Source organism: Somniosus microcephalus, chromosome 29 (assembly GCF_052327205.1).
Source record: "Somniosus microcephalus isolate GS21.2 chromosome 29, FLI_Smic_1.0, whole genome shotgun sequence".
NCBI classification, from domain to species: Eukaryota; Metazoa; Chordata; class Chondrichthyes; order Squaliformes; family Somniosidae; genus Somniosus; species Somniosus microcephalus.
The window spans coordinates 25,671,127-25,687,855 of record NC_141015.1 but is presented as its reverse complement, the minus strand read 5'-3'; the positions used below and the strand labels follow the sequence as shown (position 1 = coordinate 25,687,855).

Sequence of the window (16,729 nt, the reverse complement as noted above, 5' to 3'; positions counted from 1 at the left end):
GGCAAACTAATGCCCGAAGACTTTAGCATATTCCGAGTAAATTTAAAGTTGTCTTGTCCTGAATGCTAAACGAACATACAAACATAGAAATTCTTGACAGGTTAAAATAAGTGAAACATTTTAAAGTGATGTTACGTTACCTTGATCCCCCCGTCCTTGCAAACTACCGCCCCATCTCCAACCTCCTTTTTACCTCCAAAGTCCTTGAACATGTTGTCGCCTCCCAAATCCGTGCCCATCTTTCCCGCAATTCCATGTTTGAATCCCTCCAATTAGGTTTCCGCCCTTGCCACTGTGCCGAAACGGCTCTCATCAAAGTCACAAATGACATCCTTTGTGACTGTGATAAAGGTAAACTATCCCTCCTCGTCCTTCTTGACTTGTCTGCAGCCTTTGACATGGTTGACCACTCCATCCTTCTCCAACGCCTCTCCACCGTCGTCCAGCTGGGTGGGACTGCACTCGCCTGGTTCCATTCTTATCTGTCTAATCGTAACCAGAGAATCACCTGCAACGGCTTCTCTTCCCGCTCCTGCATCGTTACCTCTGGTGTCCCCCAGGGATCTATCCTTGGCCCCCCTCCTATTTCTCATCTACATGTTGCCCCTTGGTGACATCATCTGAAAACACAGCGTCAGTACGATGCCCAGCTCTACCTCACTACTTCTTCTCTCGACCCCTCCACGGTCTCTAAATTGTCAGACTGCTTGTCCAACATCCAGCTCTGGATGAGCAAAAAATTTCTTCAATTAAACATTGGGAAAACTGAAACCATTGCTTTTGGTCCCCGTCACAAACTCTGTTCCCTAGTCACTGACTCCATCCCTCTCCCTAACATCTGTCTGAGGCTGAACCACACTGTTCACAATCTTGGTGTCATATTTGACCCTGAAATGAGCTTCCGACCACGTATCCGCAGCATAAGAAAAGGCCGCCTACTTCCACCTCCGTAATATCGCCCGTCTCCGCCCTTGCCACAGCCCATCCACTGCTGAAACCCTCATCCATGCCTTTGTTACCTCTAGACTTGACTATTCCAACGCACTCCTGGCTGGCCTCCCACATTCCACCCTACGTAAACTTGAGGTCATCCAGAACTCGGCTGCCCGTGTCCTAACTCGCACCAAGTCCCGTTCGCCCATCACCCCTGTGCTCGCTGACCTACATTGGCTCCCAGTTAAGCAGCGCCTCGATTTCAAAATTCTCATCCTTGTTTTCAAATCCCTCCATGGCCTCGCCCCTTCCTATCTGTGTAACCTCCTCCAGCCCCAAACCACCCCCCGAGATATCTGCGCTCCTCTAATTCTGCCCTCTTGAGGATCCCTGATTATAATCGCTCAACCATTGGTGGCCGTGCCTTCTGTTGCCTAGGCCCTAAGCTCTGGAATTCCCTGCCTAAACCTCTCCGCCTCTCTACCTCTCTCTCCTCCTTTAAGACGCTCCTTAAAACCCACCTCTTTGACCAAGCTTTTGGTCACCTGCCCTAATTTCTCCTTATGTGGATCGGTGTCAATTTTTTTGTCTTAAAAGACTCCTGTGAAGCGCCTTGGGACGTTTTACAATGTTAAAGGTGCTATATAAATACAAGTTGTTGTTGTTATCTCGTAAAAAAAATTAACTTTTTCACTGGAATTAGTTTTGTAATCCGTGTTTATTATATCGCAGCTGATGGGGCAGATTGAGTTAGGTGCCCCACTTATAACCGGGTGTACTAAGCCTTGCTGCCCCACACTGTACCCACAGTGGGTACGGCCACATGGGCAGTCCACTTTATGAATGTGGTGGTGGATGGACTAGGGTGTTTGTGGAACAGGAAACTCTGATAGGGTGTGGCGGGGGGACGGTGGAGATCATATTTGTCATGGAGACTACTGGGAGACTAAAGAGGCGTGCGTCCGATCCCGTCCCAGGATGAAGCAAAGCTCTGGGCTAACTCTAGGTTTACAGACACAGCTTCTCAGACCACACAAATACGATGAAGAACTCTGCGATTCCGGATCCAACCCGACCTCCAAAACACATTGTTGGAAAATCATACCTGAGTGAAGCCCGCACAGAACCACTTTTGTGATATTAATCCTAAATACCAGTGTTCTAACAAATACAGGTTGTTTCCCCTGCCTGGAGAATCTAGAACTAGTGGCCATAGTCTCAGGATAAGGTGTCGGCCATTTAGGACTGAGATGAGGAGAAACTTCTTCACTCAGAGGGTTGTGAGTCTTTGGAATTCTCTGCCCCAGAGGGCTGTGGATGCTGAGTCGTTGAGTATATTCAAGGCAGAGATCGATAGACTTTTGGGCACTAACAACAACAACTTGCATTTATAAAGCACCTTTAACATAGTAAAACATCCCAAGGTGCTTCACAGGAGCGTTATCAAACAAAATTTGACACCGAGCCACATAAGGTCAGATGACCAAAGAGGTAGCTGTTAAGGAACGTCTTAGAGGAGGAAAGAGAGGTAGAGAGGCGGAGAGGTTTAGGGCGGGAAATCCAGAGCTCAGGGCCTCGGCAGCTGAAGGCACGGCCACCAATGGTGGAGCAATTAAAATCGGGGATGCTCAAGAGGCCAGAATTGGAGGAGCGTAGAGATCTCAGAGGATTGTAGGGCTGGATGTGGTTACAGAGGTAGGGAGGGGCGAGGCCATGGAGGGATTTGAAAACAAGGATGAGAATTTTAAAATCGAGGCGTTGCCGGACCGTGATCTGGTTCCTTTTAAAGATGCCGGTTGACCCTGAATCCACTACATTTTTTGGGGAATGTGTTCATTATCCAGTAGGAAAAAAGTTTTTTCTAATCTCTGCCCTTTTACTTGAGATTGTAAATGTTGCACTTTGCATCCCCTAATCCTAGGCTCACTGTCTGAAGATAAGTACATTGCTTACTTCCCCCTCATCTGCAACCTTCATTATTTTAAGAACACGTATCATATCTCCTCTCATGTTTCTCTAGGGAAAATACATTTCGTCATCCCAGCCTTTCTTCAAAATGTAGTCCTCTCGCCTACTTAACCACCCTACAGCTTAACATAGATATAGTCAGCTTAAGCAGACAGTTCCTGAAATTTTATAAGACTGAAATGTGAACTGAACTTTTAAAATATAACAGTTCCATCGATGTAACTGATATGGCAGTCCAACAAACGTGAGGTTAAGGGCTCAGTTTCTCTTTGCGCCCAGTACATAAGTAAACATGCAGGTGCAGCAAGCAGTTAGGAAGACAAATGGTATGTTGGCCTTCATTGCAAGAGGATTTGAGTACAGGAGCAAGGATGTCTTACTACAGTTATACAGGGCCTTGGTGAGACCACACCTGGAGTACTGTGTACAGTTTTCGTCTCCTTACCTAAGAAAGGATATACTTGCCATAGAGGGAGTGCAGCGAAGGTTCACCAGACTGATTCCTGGGATGGCAGGACTGTTGTACGAGGAGAGATTGGGTCGACTAGGCCTGTATTCACTAGAGTTTAGAAGAATGAGGGGAGATCTCATTGAAACGTATAAAATTCTGACAGGGCTAGACAGACTGGATGCAGGGAGGATGTTTTCCCTGGCTGAGGAATCTAGAACGAGGGGTCACAGTCTCAGGATACAGGATAGGACATTTAGGACTGAGGTGAGGAGAAATTTCTTCACTCAGAGGGTGGTGAACCTGTGGAATTCTCTACCACAGAAGGCTGTGGAGGCCAAGTCACTGAATATATTTAAGAAGGAGATAGATGGATTTCTAGACACAAAAGGCATCAAGGGGTATGGGGAGAGAGCGGGAATATGGTATTGAGATAGAGGATCAACCATGATCATATTGAATGGCGGAGCAGGCTCGAAGGGCCGAATGGCCTACTCCTGCTCCTATTTTTTTTCTATGTTTCTATGTAATGGTTTTGCCAGCTCTATGCCCAGAGCACTGGGCCCCCAGAAGCAGAGCACAAAGGTGGTGCTCCAGGGAGTGGGCACATTGGCACACTTGGTTCAGGTGGTTGTCTTCAGCCGATTTTTTTGTTTTTTTTGTTTTTGCCCTCAGCGTGCCGAATGTAAATCCTGTCATACGGGCAAAAAAAATAAGGTCTACTTGGAGAAGGAGTGAGGAACCGTTTGAAGTGGGGGCCTGGGCAGAGGAAAATGGTGTTTGCGATTAGCCTGAGAGGTGGAAGGTGACGTGGGATAAAGAGTTCGAGCTGGGGCTGGTTCTAAATACCCGACCTTCTGACCTGCCTGGGATCAGCTGGGATCCCACGAGACAGCCAAATGCTGTAAGATGTGCCGTTTGTTTCCTGTTAACACTTTGGTGAAATCATAAACAGCTTGTCAGCAGATAATGATGACAGGAAGCTTCTGGGTCAAACACACGAGAAAGCAGAAACGTCAGTGCTTGAAGCTACTGCATTCTAGTATTGAACTTCACAAGTATTTGAGAGTAATGACCCAAACCCAATATGCTTTTCATCACTCCTCAAAAATGCTCAGATGTCAAGATGGGTTAATGAGCAATTTCTGTTTGAAGTTACTGAATTCCAGAAATATAAATTGTAAATATAAAGGCAAAACTCAATTAAAAAAAATTGCATGTTTCTCCAGTGAGTCTGCAGTACAGGAAGTCTTTTGAAGTTAAGAGTTGCAGGTTTCAAAACAGGTTTTAGCGACTGATTATACAGGAAAGAGGTTCTCTGTGTGGATGGCACACTGATAGAGAAAGAAAATAATTAAAAACACAAAAAGGTATCTAATTTCCGGTGTAAGGAGGAGCAGCATGTGGCTGCTCCATTAGCGGCACTGGTGTCAAGAGATTGTCAATGAGCTCTCCAGGGTAGGTAACGCCCACTATGCGCTATGCGTGAAGTGCATTCTTTGAAATTTGAAGAGATAAACTGAATTACTGGGTTTAGTAGTCAGCAAAGACATTGGGGGTGAAATTGTGCTTTTCCACTGGCGCAAAAAACTGGCTCATAGCGAATCAGCAGCGCCCCCTATTTACACCGGGCACTATTTTTTTTCTGTTGTGGAAACAAAAATCGGGTGCGGTGTAAAATAAACTGCCGGTTCGTTAAGAAAGACTTGCATTTATATAGCGCCTTTCACGACCACCGGACGTCCCAAAGTGCCTTTACAGCCAATGAAGCACTTTTTTGGAAGTGTAGTCACTGTTGTAATGTGGGAAACGCGGCAGCCAATTTGCGTGCAGCAAGCAGCGACGTGATGCGAGCGCGTTTCACGCCACTGGCACGGAGCAATTTCTCCCCCTATGATATTCGTCTCTGCTAGTTTGCCGAGCCTGCTGTATTTTCCCAAGCTTAGTCAGTATAAGTGGCCTCAGAACTGGCTGACATTTACCTCAGATTACCAAGCAATATTACTCCAGAGCTTCCAAGAAACTCAGAGACAGACACCTCTCTGGATGCTAACCAAATACACGGGCTTCACTCTGGATTCCGATGCATCTAAAGTCATGGCTGACAGCTCCCCTCCATATCTCCTCCCTCCTTGCCCAGCAAGATCTCCCCCCCACCGTATTTACTTTAAGTGTGGATTAGCTGAAGAAAAGAGGGGTTCAAAAAAAGAGTTTTCTTGAAAGAAATCACTGGGCCTGCGCATATAGTTTGCTTCTGCACACAGTCTGCATAGCCCTTATTCATGCAGAATAGTGTTTTACATTTGTCATTCTTTCTGGTAGCAGCACAGTGCTCAAGGTAAACCTGCCAAGCTAAAACAAAATGGGGGCTGCAGAGTTTATGATTTCCCCCCCCCACCCCCACCACTTCCCAAATCAAAAAAGAACTGTAATATAAATGGGTGGAGTTTGAAACCAGCAGACAATTGGAGCAAATATCTGGTGGGAAGCTTAGATTAACATTATTCTACAGCCCTGTTAATAGCTGAAAGCCTAATCCTCTAGAATATGTCTATTATTATATATATATATATATAAGAGCAGCAGGCGCATGGGAACACCACCACCTCCAAGTTCCCCTCTCAAGTCACACACCATCCTGACTTGGAAATATATCGCCGATCCTTCATCGTCGCTGGGTCAAAATCCTGGAACTCCCTCCCTAACCGCACTGTGGGAGCACCTTCACCACACGGACTGCAGCGGTTCAAGGTGGCGGCTCACCACCACCTTCTCAAGGGCAATTAGGGATGGGCAATAAACGCTGGCCTCGCCAGCGACGCCCACATCCCGTGAATGAATAAAAAAATAACAGAAACTTCTCCCTCCAAAACATCATCATTGGAACTGTTGCCATGTTTCTCACCCAATCTTTGTCAGACTATAAAGTCTCAAACTAGAAAACAAATGACAACTACATGTAATCCCACCAAAGTACTTTGAAGAAATCAGAGCAGTGTAACATACTTTACCGTAAATGATAAAAAAAATCTTGCAAATATATGAAGAAGTGGTTAGCACTGTTGCCTCACAGCGCCAGAGACCCGGGTTCGAATCCGGCCTCGGGTGACTGTCTGTGTGGAGTTTGCACATTCTCCCCGTGTTTGCGTGGGTTTCCTCCGGGTGCTCCGGTTTCCTCCCACAGTCCAAAGATGTGCGGGTTAGGTTGATTGGCTATGATAAATTGACCCTTAGTGTTAGGGGGATTAAATACATGGGATTACGGGGATAGGGTGGGATATGTGTTGGTGTAGGGGTTACGGGGATCGGGTGGGATATGTGTCGGTGCAAGCTCAATGGGCCGAAATGGCCTCTATCTGCACTGTGGGGTTTCTGTGATTCTGTGATTTTCTGTGAACAGTATCAGAGAATGATACTTGGTGCCATTACAGTTGAAGCTATTAAATCGATAATAACAACAACAACAACTTGTATTTATATAGCACCTTTAACGTAGTAAAACGTCCCAAGGCGCTGCACAAGACTATTTTAAGACAAAAGATTTGACACCGAGCCACATGAGAAATTAGGACATGTGACCGAAAGCTTGGTCAAAGAGGTAGGTTTTAAGGAGCGTCTTAAAGGAGGAAAGAGAGGTAGCGAGGCGGAGAGGTTTAGGCAGGGAATTCCAGAGCTTAGGGCCCAGGCAACAGAAGGCACGGCCGCCAATGGATGAGCGATTATAATCGGGGATGCTCAAGAGGGCAGAATTAGAGGAGCGCAGATATCTCGGGGGGGTTGTGGGGCTGGTGGAGATTACAGAGATAGGGAGGGGGGCGAGGCCATGGAGGGATTTGAAAACAAGGATGAGAATTTTGAAAACGAGGCGCTGCTTAACCGGGAGCCAATGTAGGTCAGCGAGCACAGGGGAGATGGGAGATAGATGAATGTTGATGTGTTACATAGAACTAATAGGACAGAAACAGGCCATTCGGCCCAACTGGTCCATGCCTTTGTTTATGCTCCACATGAGCCACCTCCCACCCCTATTCATCTAACCCTATCAGCATAATTCCGTTCTCCCTCATGTGTTTCCCCTTCAATGCATCTATGAGTTGCAGATGGAAACCTGCCATTTTCTGTCCCTTTTCCACTGCAGTGTTTAGGGCACCGGTTCTAGTTGGTGCTTAAAGCGGAGTACCGAACACAACGGCTCTGTATGAGCTACTAATGCATATTAAGAAGCCGAGAGACCCATATCTGAAGAGAAAACTGTCCATTTATTTTTTTTTATCAGTTTCAAAGCAGGTAATCACTATCTCCATTTTGGCACTTGAAACACCTCGAAGTGCTGGCAGCGATGTGAAAGTCACAAGATCTATAAATACATACAAAGTGTTGCTAAATTAACAGAGTGTCATACAGTGAACATTAGCCGTACTAACACAAATGCTGACAGATGTGTCACAACAGTATTACAACATTTATTATACTTATTAGAAGCAGCGTCTCATTAGATTTTTAGACAAACAAAGGCGACCTGCGGCAACTTAATTAAAAATCTGTCAGCTCCAGTACTCCTACTCACAATTGAATGCCACGTACAGAAATGAATGGATTAGTTCCACAGCAGGTCAAATTGACATTTACGCCGCGATGAAGCAATGGCGGTTACTTCTGATGCAAGTTCCCTTTTGCGGGTTGGTACAGCACTATTGTGTCAGAACTTATCCAGGTGAAATTTGCTCTTTAACCTGCCAGCAAAGCAAATGTTGGAAAGATCAAAGCAGATTTATGTTCAATATGCTCAGACCCTTCAAAGCGCGGCCATTTTGTTGGTCCAATACACACGGGTGGACCCTTAGGCATACCCTGGGCTTCACTTCTGCCTCTCTTAGGCCGGAAAGTCTGCTTGTTAATCCTAGAGTATCCCATGTGTAGCCGGCATATAAAATTCCGGCTGGCTTGGAGTGCCAGGAATTCCCAATGCTGTGCTCTCTTGCGAGATCTCGAGTTGAATTTAAAGCATCAATACTTGGAGCTGCTCCAACTGACCCAGTGACTTTCACCCAAACTGTATAGGATCCTAATTATTGGGGAATCTGAAAGCTGTAAGCAGTGGCAGGGCTGAAATGACTGCCCGCCCGGTAGTTTTCAGTCTGCTCAGAATTTTGATATGTTTTGGGGATAGACAAAGCTGCCTTTTTCCCCTCTCCATCCTTAACTCCTGGAGATCCCGTTCCTAAACCAACTGAAGAACAGAATAATTTCCTTTATCTTGTCATTTGTTACAGAGAATCTGCTCTCCGCAATTGTTCCGCCAGAGATTTCCTACATAACTTGTACAAATTCAGTTGCACTGAAACAACTCTTTTGTATTTAGCCTTTATGAATCTAACCTGACTGAATTTTTTTTTTTTTATTCACGGGGTGTGGGCGTCGCCGGCCAGGCCAGCATTTATTGCCCGTCCCTAATTGCTTTTGAGAAGGTGAGCTGCCTTTTTGAATAAAACTGAGTGACTTGCTAGGCCATTTCAGAGTCAACCACTTGGCTGTGGGTCTGGAGTCACATATAAGCCAGACCGGACAAGGACAGATTTCCTTCTCTAACGGACATTGGGTTACATTACTAGCTTTTTAATTCCAGATTTATTTAATTGAATTTAAATTCCCCAACTGCCGTGGTGGGATTTGAATTCTGGATCATTTGTCTAGGTTTCTGGATTACTAGTCCAATAACGTAACCACTAGGCGACGTTACTGTACCCTCATTTGATTTGCATCTACTGGTGTGTATATATTAATATGAATCGCGGTCTAGCTCTTTCGATGCCCGTGACTCAACTTTCGGCCCCTCATGTTTAAAGGGAAATGTGGTCTTGTAAAGTATATTGCGAGTCATTTCACCAGGTCTGTGGCCGTGTGTAATGACGCAATAGTTTGTCATCACTGTCCACCAGTATAAACATTATAACTTGGCCTGAAGGCAAAAGATTGCACTGCTGCACATCTAACCAGCTCTGAAGCACACACATTCCACAGTAGCCACTGCGACAACATTTGGGCTGTAGTGTCAGAGAGGCCATATCTGGAACAGAGGGGGCGATCTTGCCAGCCCTGGGGAGGTGGGTTTGGAAGCGGGACTGCCAGGAAAATGGCAGAATCTGGGGGTGGGTGCCCATCCCGCCCCCAATCCGCCTCTGTGCCATGTTCCCAGGAGGCGGGTAGCCGACCTACGCCGGGTCCCGTCTCCTGAAGGCGGGAAGGGGATTACAGCCACTCAACTGCCTGTTAACAGGTAGTTAACAGGCAGTTAAGAGGATTATTCCCATTTTTCCAGGAGAGGCGCGTGCTTCCCGACGTCGGGAAACCACGCCAGGGTCACCGAGGCGAGCAGTGGGTCTGCGGGGTCCAAATGTGCGCTGGGAAGGTAAGTGATGGGTGCAAGTGTGGAGAGGTGAGTATGTGAGGTGAGTGGAAAGTGATAGAAAATGTTTACTTACCTTTGTTTCTTCCTGCAGGCTTCAACAGTTGGGGATGCGGAGACTCCCGCATCTCACTGACAGAGATGACAGATGGTTGCTGCATTCTCAGATGCAGCAACCATCTAATTTCTGCTCACAAAAGAGGTTTGATGTGTCTTGAATACAAGAACTCATCAAACTACAGAGAATGTCAGTGTTTGACAGCTTCACAGAGCTGTCAAACGATGACAATTCATCTGTCATTATACGCTGACGTTCACTGTAACTGGCTTCCCCTTAATTGACCTGCTAAGCCCGCTGGGCGGGCTTAACATGGTCAATCAAGGGAAAATAGCATGGGTTGGTCAGACGTCAATGGAGGCGGGACTGAAACCCCAACAAGCAGCAGTCCCGCCCCCAACGCGCCCCCACTGACAAAAGTCTATAAACTCCCCAGTGTGGTGACAACACCTCTTTAGCTATGAGCCCTTTAGAGGAAGAAAATGCAAGATCATAGAATGAAAGTGGCACCATGTGGCTTCTATGGGGAAAAGCTCTCTCAATAAAGACATGCACGTGGAGTGGAAAAGGTGTTCCACCTTAGAGCGAGGAGTAAATAGCGACACATCCCTCCAACTCCTGCTCACAGAACGCGGGCTAGATGATAAAAGAGCAGAAGTGACCTCATTCATAGAGGCGGCTACATCCTGGTGTCTTCTATCCTTCCATCCTGATAGGTAACGCCAAGGGCAACAAAATCAGAAAAGAAAAATGATCTAAAAGATTCATCTGGAAATGTTGCGGAAATGATGCCAAGAATAAATGAAACAGAAATGAAACAGAATTTAAATCGTAGCAGAGCTATATCGTTTGCAGGCAGCGTATATTCATAACAAACATTAACAAGGTTACGTTTCATTATTACTGTGAAGCTGTACAATCTTTAAAAATAAATAGTTGCTTATATGTACTTATCAGGCTGTTTAACATGGTGACGCCACAGTTGGGAACTCGCTGAGATTTGGCCTTCGCGCCATAATAAAATTCACAGGAGTAACACCAATGTCACTGATGTGGTGACACAGGCACAACACCAGATAACGATTACCAAGCATACAATAGCCCATTCAGTGGCAAAACTAGAAGAAAAAAGCAATTGACATTAATCATTTCAATAGGGGAGGGGGGGAAAAAAGCATTGTTATTTACATATTTGTGCCGCCCAATGTCTGCAATCTGTGGATTCCATCTGTTTACTATCCGTGTCTTTAAGCCATGCAAGTTATTTTTGGCCCTCCCATGGATGTACTGGGGACCCACAAATTAAAGGGTCCCCCATTGTTGTTATGGGGGATGCAAGGAGAGTGAGTGGGTTCGGCTAAACCAAGTGCAATTAAAACCACAAACCTGGGGCTGAGACTTGGAATCGCCTATTCATCCTTCCTCAGTCAGTCACCAATCCTGATCTCGTCACCCAAGACATTCATTTCAGGTGCCACCATATCCTTTGACATTGTGGGTCTGATGGGGCAATTAACCCTTTGTTGTTGAGTTTTGATGCTTAATAATGAATTAAAGATGCTTGAGGGGAGGGGGGGTGCTGGTGGGGGCAATACCCCAATAGTACTTGTGAACTTGGGTTAGGTAAAATACTGTAAATAATCACAACACAGCTACAGAAATATTTGTGGGCATTTCAAAGAGCCGGCACAGGCACGATGGGCCGAATGGCCCCCTTCTGTGCTGTATGATTCTACGATTCATTTCTCAAAGGCCTTGTTTAAAAACTGGTCCCTGCAGCTTAATATTTATGAAAATGCAAAATTCCTGATTCTGCTACTTTTTCTGCTGGGAGCCATTTTGGATATTTCAGGGCTGAGCTAATTAACTAACTGGTTCAGGCAAACCAACCAAATTTAATTATGTTAAGTGATCCGATTGCAGTTTAGACACACACATATACACACACATATGCAGACACACACACACACATCCCTAAGAGAAAGATGTTTTCCTTGAAAAGAGAATTATATAATGCTTGAGTACTTCAGAACTTCAATAAACAATAAGAGATGAATTTATTTTCCTTCTTCAATCTTCTATTGACGGGAGCTGTTAGGTTCTTCTTTTGATTTGGCTGGTCCTTTCAAGGCAGGAAGCACCGGTAGCCATGGCGATGACAGATCAGGAATGGTTCTCTTAGCCTGGCTTAGATGGTTAATAACCGTGTAGAGGTTTCCGCGGGGACCCGCTTCCTGTTCTGAGTAATACATCTCCAGAGCTGCAGGAGTACAGTGCTTATGCTGTAGAAAAGAACAAAAAAACATAGCATGACAATCGTGCAGCTCACCAGAGGGATCCTCAACCCCCCCTAACCATTTTCAGAGTCGGCAATGAAATCCCTTCAGAATTACATTTATATGTCACGGGGCTTCGGGAAGCTTTAACTGGCTGCAGAGGGGAAAACGTTCCCCACTTTTCATTGTCCTTCAATGCTTCAGTAGAAGTGTTATCTATCGCATTTGGCACGTCTGTAACCGATCCGAGTATGACTTATGTGACGCATCTGATGGCGGGGCTGCGTAAAAGGTGGGCAATATCACCAATGACAGCGGCACAACAAATGCGTAGGAGGTTTCAGTGTGTTGCTCTGGTACCTGTGGGCTATGCTTGCCATACAGCGACCCTGTAAGAAAGCTCACCGCGTCTCACTGGTATCCATTGCCGTACTAGTTGCACAACAACTGTGTGAGAAATCTCAGTTCTTTCTTCGACTCCAACAGCATTTTTTTTTGTCCCCCTACATAATTTATTTTTAAATTTACATTCCGGAGGGAGCTAACTTGCACAGAAGCGGTGGAGGGCCTTGCACAGCCTGACAATGCATCCTGTTGCGCCGTTGTTGCTATGGTGAATCATGAATTTTCAAATGGCCTCACAACATGAGATATCACACTGGCGGCATCACTGCAGTCAGGATCTCTCACATTGTATAATAATGATTTAAGTATGGCTCTTTTTTTAGATACAGCTATTTTTAACTCCTTTATAATTTGTCCTTCTGGTTTTAGCTGCTTATGCAATCAAATTATCCATTTGAGACAATCGGGACTTTTTGTTTTTTCACAGATTTATTCCTGTCTCCAAATGTACTTTTTTCTTTACCCCAAAATCATGTTACCGCTGCGGCTGGGGGAGATTATCTAAATATAATTTGAATTTGACGTGCGCTTCTAAAATACAGTCTGGCGTTTGGAGTACTGAACAATACCAGATCCCTCAACAGAAAGGAGGAGCTGACAGCTTCGTGGCCCAGGCCAAGTCTGAACCAAATGGTTTTGTTAAATGTCCCTATCGGGGAAAAAAGAAAATGGGACTTGATCGGAACCGAAAATCGAACAAAAGCTCAGTTTCGGCTCAGTTCGGTTGAGTCATATGTGTCCTTGTGCACCAGTCGCTGAAGGTAAGCATGCAGGTGCAGAAGGTGGTTAAGAAGGCAAATGGTATGTTGGCCTTCGTAGCGAGAGGGTTTGAGTACAGGAACAAGGATGTCTTGCTGCAGTTGTACAGGGCCTTGGTGAGACCACATCTTGAGTATTGTGTGCAGTTTTGGTCGCCTTATCTGAGGAAGGATGTTCTTGCCATGGAGAGAGTGCAGCAAAGATTCACCAGACTGATACCTGGGATGGCAGGAATGACGTATGAGGAGAGATTGGGTCGATTGGGGTTGTACTCGCTGGAGTTTAGAAGAATGAGAGGGGATCTCATTGAAACTTATAAAATGCTGACAGGACTGGACAGACTAGATGCAGGAAGGATGTTCCTGATGGTCGGGGAAGTCCAGAACCAGGGGTCACAGTCTAAGGATAAGGAGTAGGCCATTTAGGACAGAAATGAGGAGGAATTTCTTCACCCAGAGAGTGGTGAACCTGTGGAATTCTCTACCACAGAAGGCAGTAGAGGCCAATACATTAAATATATTCAAGAAGGAGTTGGATATATTTCTTAAGGCTAAAGGGATCAAGGGGTATGGGGAGAAAGCAGGGACCGGGTACTGAATTTGGATGATCAGCCATGAATGGCGGAGCAGGCTCGAGGGGCCGAATGGCCTACTCCTGCTCCTATCTTCTATGTTTCTATGAAGTGAGCGTCAACCCAGAGGTGCACAGGTAAATCTGAAGCCTGACCACAATGATTGGAAGGCGCCCCACACGGGTCTTATTCCATTTATATCAACACTGTTCAACATCTCCAGAATGGACAAATAAAAATTGTTCATGAAGTGATTTGCATTGGTGATAGAAATGGCCTATATCTGTAATGGCTAAATCAAAGCAATCTACTTCTCCCTTTAAAAGAAAGCCCTGCAGCAGAATCGCATGGATTGAAACGGAAGTTCACTGTCATTCTCAAATCTCATTCATCCAGAGCAGCCCATTCGATTGCAAGCTGTAATGAATCGCATAGGCCTCGAATTTCCTCAGAACCTTCAGCACTTGTGCTGTTATTGCACCGTTCCTGCGCTATAAAAGATGGAGGAAACTTGTGTTTAGTGCATTACGCCGCTTCTGTGCCACGACTGCACTGGACGCGAGCTTCCTCGATCGTTCTGGCGGATTTGACAATCCGTCCGCCCAAACCCCCCTCGAGACTCATTTGCATAGGAGCGCCACTCACCCCTCCATGCCCACCACTGCTGCTGCACTCTGGGAAGTTAGACCCACATAAAACAGTTGCTGCCTCTCTCCCGGTCACCCGAGGCAGGCGGAAGTGAAGAGTTTGAGAGCTTTGAAGAGTCCCCAAACTTTGCTTGTCAATTTATGGCTTCACAGACATTTCCTCAACAGTTTTGCTCATTAAGACCTAAACTTGACTGCCACCACCCCCCCCACCCACCACAGTGTGACAGTTTCACCCCATCTCCCCAGCACCCCCCACCCACATTCTCAGAACAACTCTGGAGAACGTATGGCATTCCCCAGGGCAGACCTCCCTATGCCATCCTTATGGAAGAGGAGGAGGTGGAACAGCAATGCGGGGAGGAGAGCAGAATAAGGCAGCATGGCAGAAGACATTGGCAGGCTGATACCCCTGGATGACTTGCTGCCTGGCACACCCAGGAGTCTGTCCCTCCTGTTTCGCATCTCTTCCACGAGAGCTTGAGCAGCTCTTTGGCGAGATGTTGCCCTATCATGGTGCCCCCTCCCCGTGGGCACACCTGGCCCGTAACTGCTCATGGTTCTGGCAACAGGCACTTCCGGTGAGGGTGGGAGATGCCCCGAGTGGATAAATTGCAGAGGGGTCAAGGAAAGAATCTCCGCAGCCTCCCCTCGCTTCTCCCCAAGTGCTCCAGTTTTCCTCGGCATCTGCGTCGCTGTTTACACTGAGGTTTCCTGGGGCCAAAGCTGCTCCCTGCGCTTTTAGAATGCAATTATGTCAGAACGCTACACCACGTCAATCCACCCAGGAAATCTGCGTGCTGGTGTACGGCGTAACCTCCAGCACTACAACAGTGCAATAGACATTGAGGAATTTCAGAGCCATAATCAATAAAATACTAAATATAACTAACAATATTAGATAGAGCCCAGTCTTCGATGAATAGTTGGACATGATGGAGTAATGTGCATCACGATATGTCACTGTATTATGACAGATCATTGCATTACTTCTGCAAGATGTTATTATGAATTTAATTCTATTTAAGTATATATATTTAATTTAAAACAAAATGCAGCAAGGATAGGGAATGAATGGCTGCTTCTGAGTTGCATTAACTTGTTTTTTTGCTAAATGCAAGGGTTTAAGAGCCAACTACTGTATTATGAATTTGATGTGCCTCTGTTCTCTGTCTCCAGGCATAAAGAAAGCAAATCATGAAATCACAAGACAATTTTAAGAAAATATGCATCTGAATTAAATGACATTCTGTACAACCAATGCGCACGGAAATCTAGGGCACATTTACACTCCCAAGTACGAACTGATTTTAGCTTTCAACTGGTGCTAATTTGGCAGCTGAATCTGGAATCTAGGCCTGACCTGATTCAGGAGCAAAGTGGAGTGAGACTCTCTGGGGAGGATAGTCACGCACTGCTTGGGTTTGACACACCAATGAGTGGAGATCCAGCGGAGTGGCAAACCTGGTTCACAAAGTGCTTGGGAGGGGCTGGACGCTTTGTGAAACCCACCTCGCCTTCGCTTAAATATTTTGAGTAAGCGGAGATCCTTCCCTCCCCATCATCTTAAGCATTTAAGTTTCTTAACTGTTGGAACAGTGCTCCACCCAGTCATGTGCCCAGCTCCCTCTTATGCCAAACTGTTACGGTTCCAGACAGACAGGAGCCGGTGAATGTAAACATGCTTCTGGATGGCAGGAATCCGGACTGCCATCTACCGGTGTCAGATCAGTGGCTGCAGAGTAAAATCAAAGAATCATACAGCACAGAAGGTCTGGTAAATCTACTCTGCACCCTCTCCAAGGCTTTGACATCCTTCCTAAGATGTGGCACCCAGAATTGGACACAATACTCTAGGTGGGGCCGAACCAGTGATTCATAAAGGTTCGTCATAACCTCCTTGCTTTTGTACTCTAGGGGGGAAATATTGGGTTGGTTTGCACTGTGTTAGCACCCCCGGGGGGCGCTATGGGGCGCAAATCCCCTAGCGCCCAGACACGGCGCCGCTAACGCCTCCCGCAAAATTCAGCCAGAGGTTAGCAGCAGCGTTAGCCAGTAGCGCCCCACGGTGCTGCGCCACCGGCGATGACGTCATCACCGTGCGCAGCGCCCCGGCCGCAATATTCCCTTGTGCCCCCCTAACCTATCGCCGCACGATATGTCCGACAGGGTCAGGGGGCGGTTTGGCAGCGGCGGCGGCGCTACTTAAAGGGGCAGGTGTCTGGCGGCCATTTTTATTTTGGCTGACTGCCTGCACC

At 46.3% G+C, this 16,729-nt stretch overlaps 1 protein-coding gene across 1 annotated transcript in view; it reads right to left on the bottom strand.

Moving 5' to 3' along the window:
* Positions 1 to 7,589: 7,589 nt before the first annotated feature.
* Positions 7,590 to 16,729, bottom strand: part of caly (calcyon neuron-specific vesicular protein) — a 58,468-nt gene continuing 49,328 nt past the window's right edge. Inside the window, exon 5 of the mRNA XM_085970420.1 lies at positions 7,590 to 12,095. Within this exon, the coding sequence (XP_085826546.1) occupies positions 11,892 to 12,095 (204 nt within the window). The 3' untranslated portion in view covers positions 7,590 to 11,891. The remainder of the gene's footprint in view (positions 12,096 to 16,729) is intronic.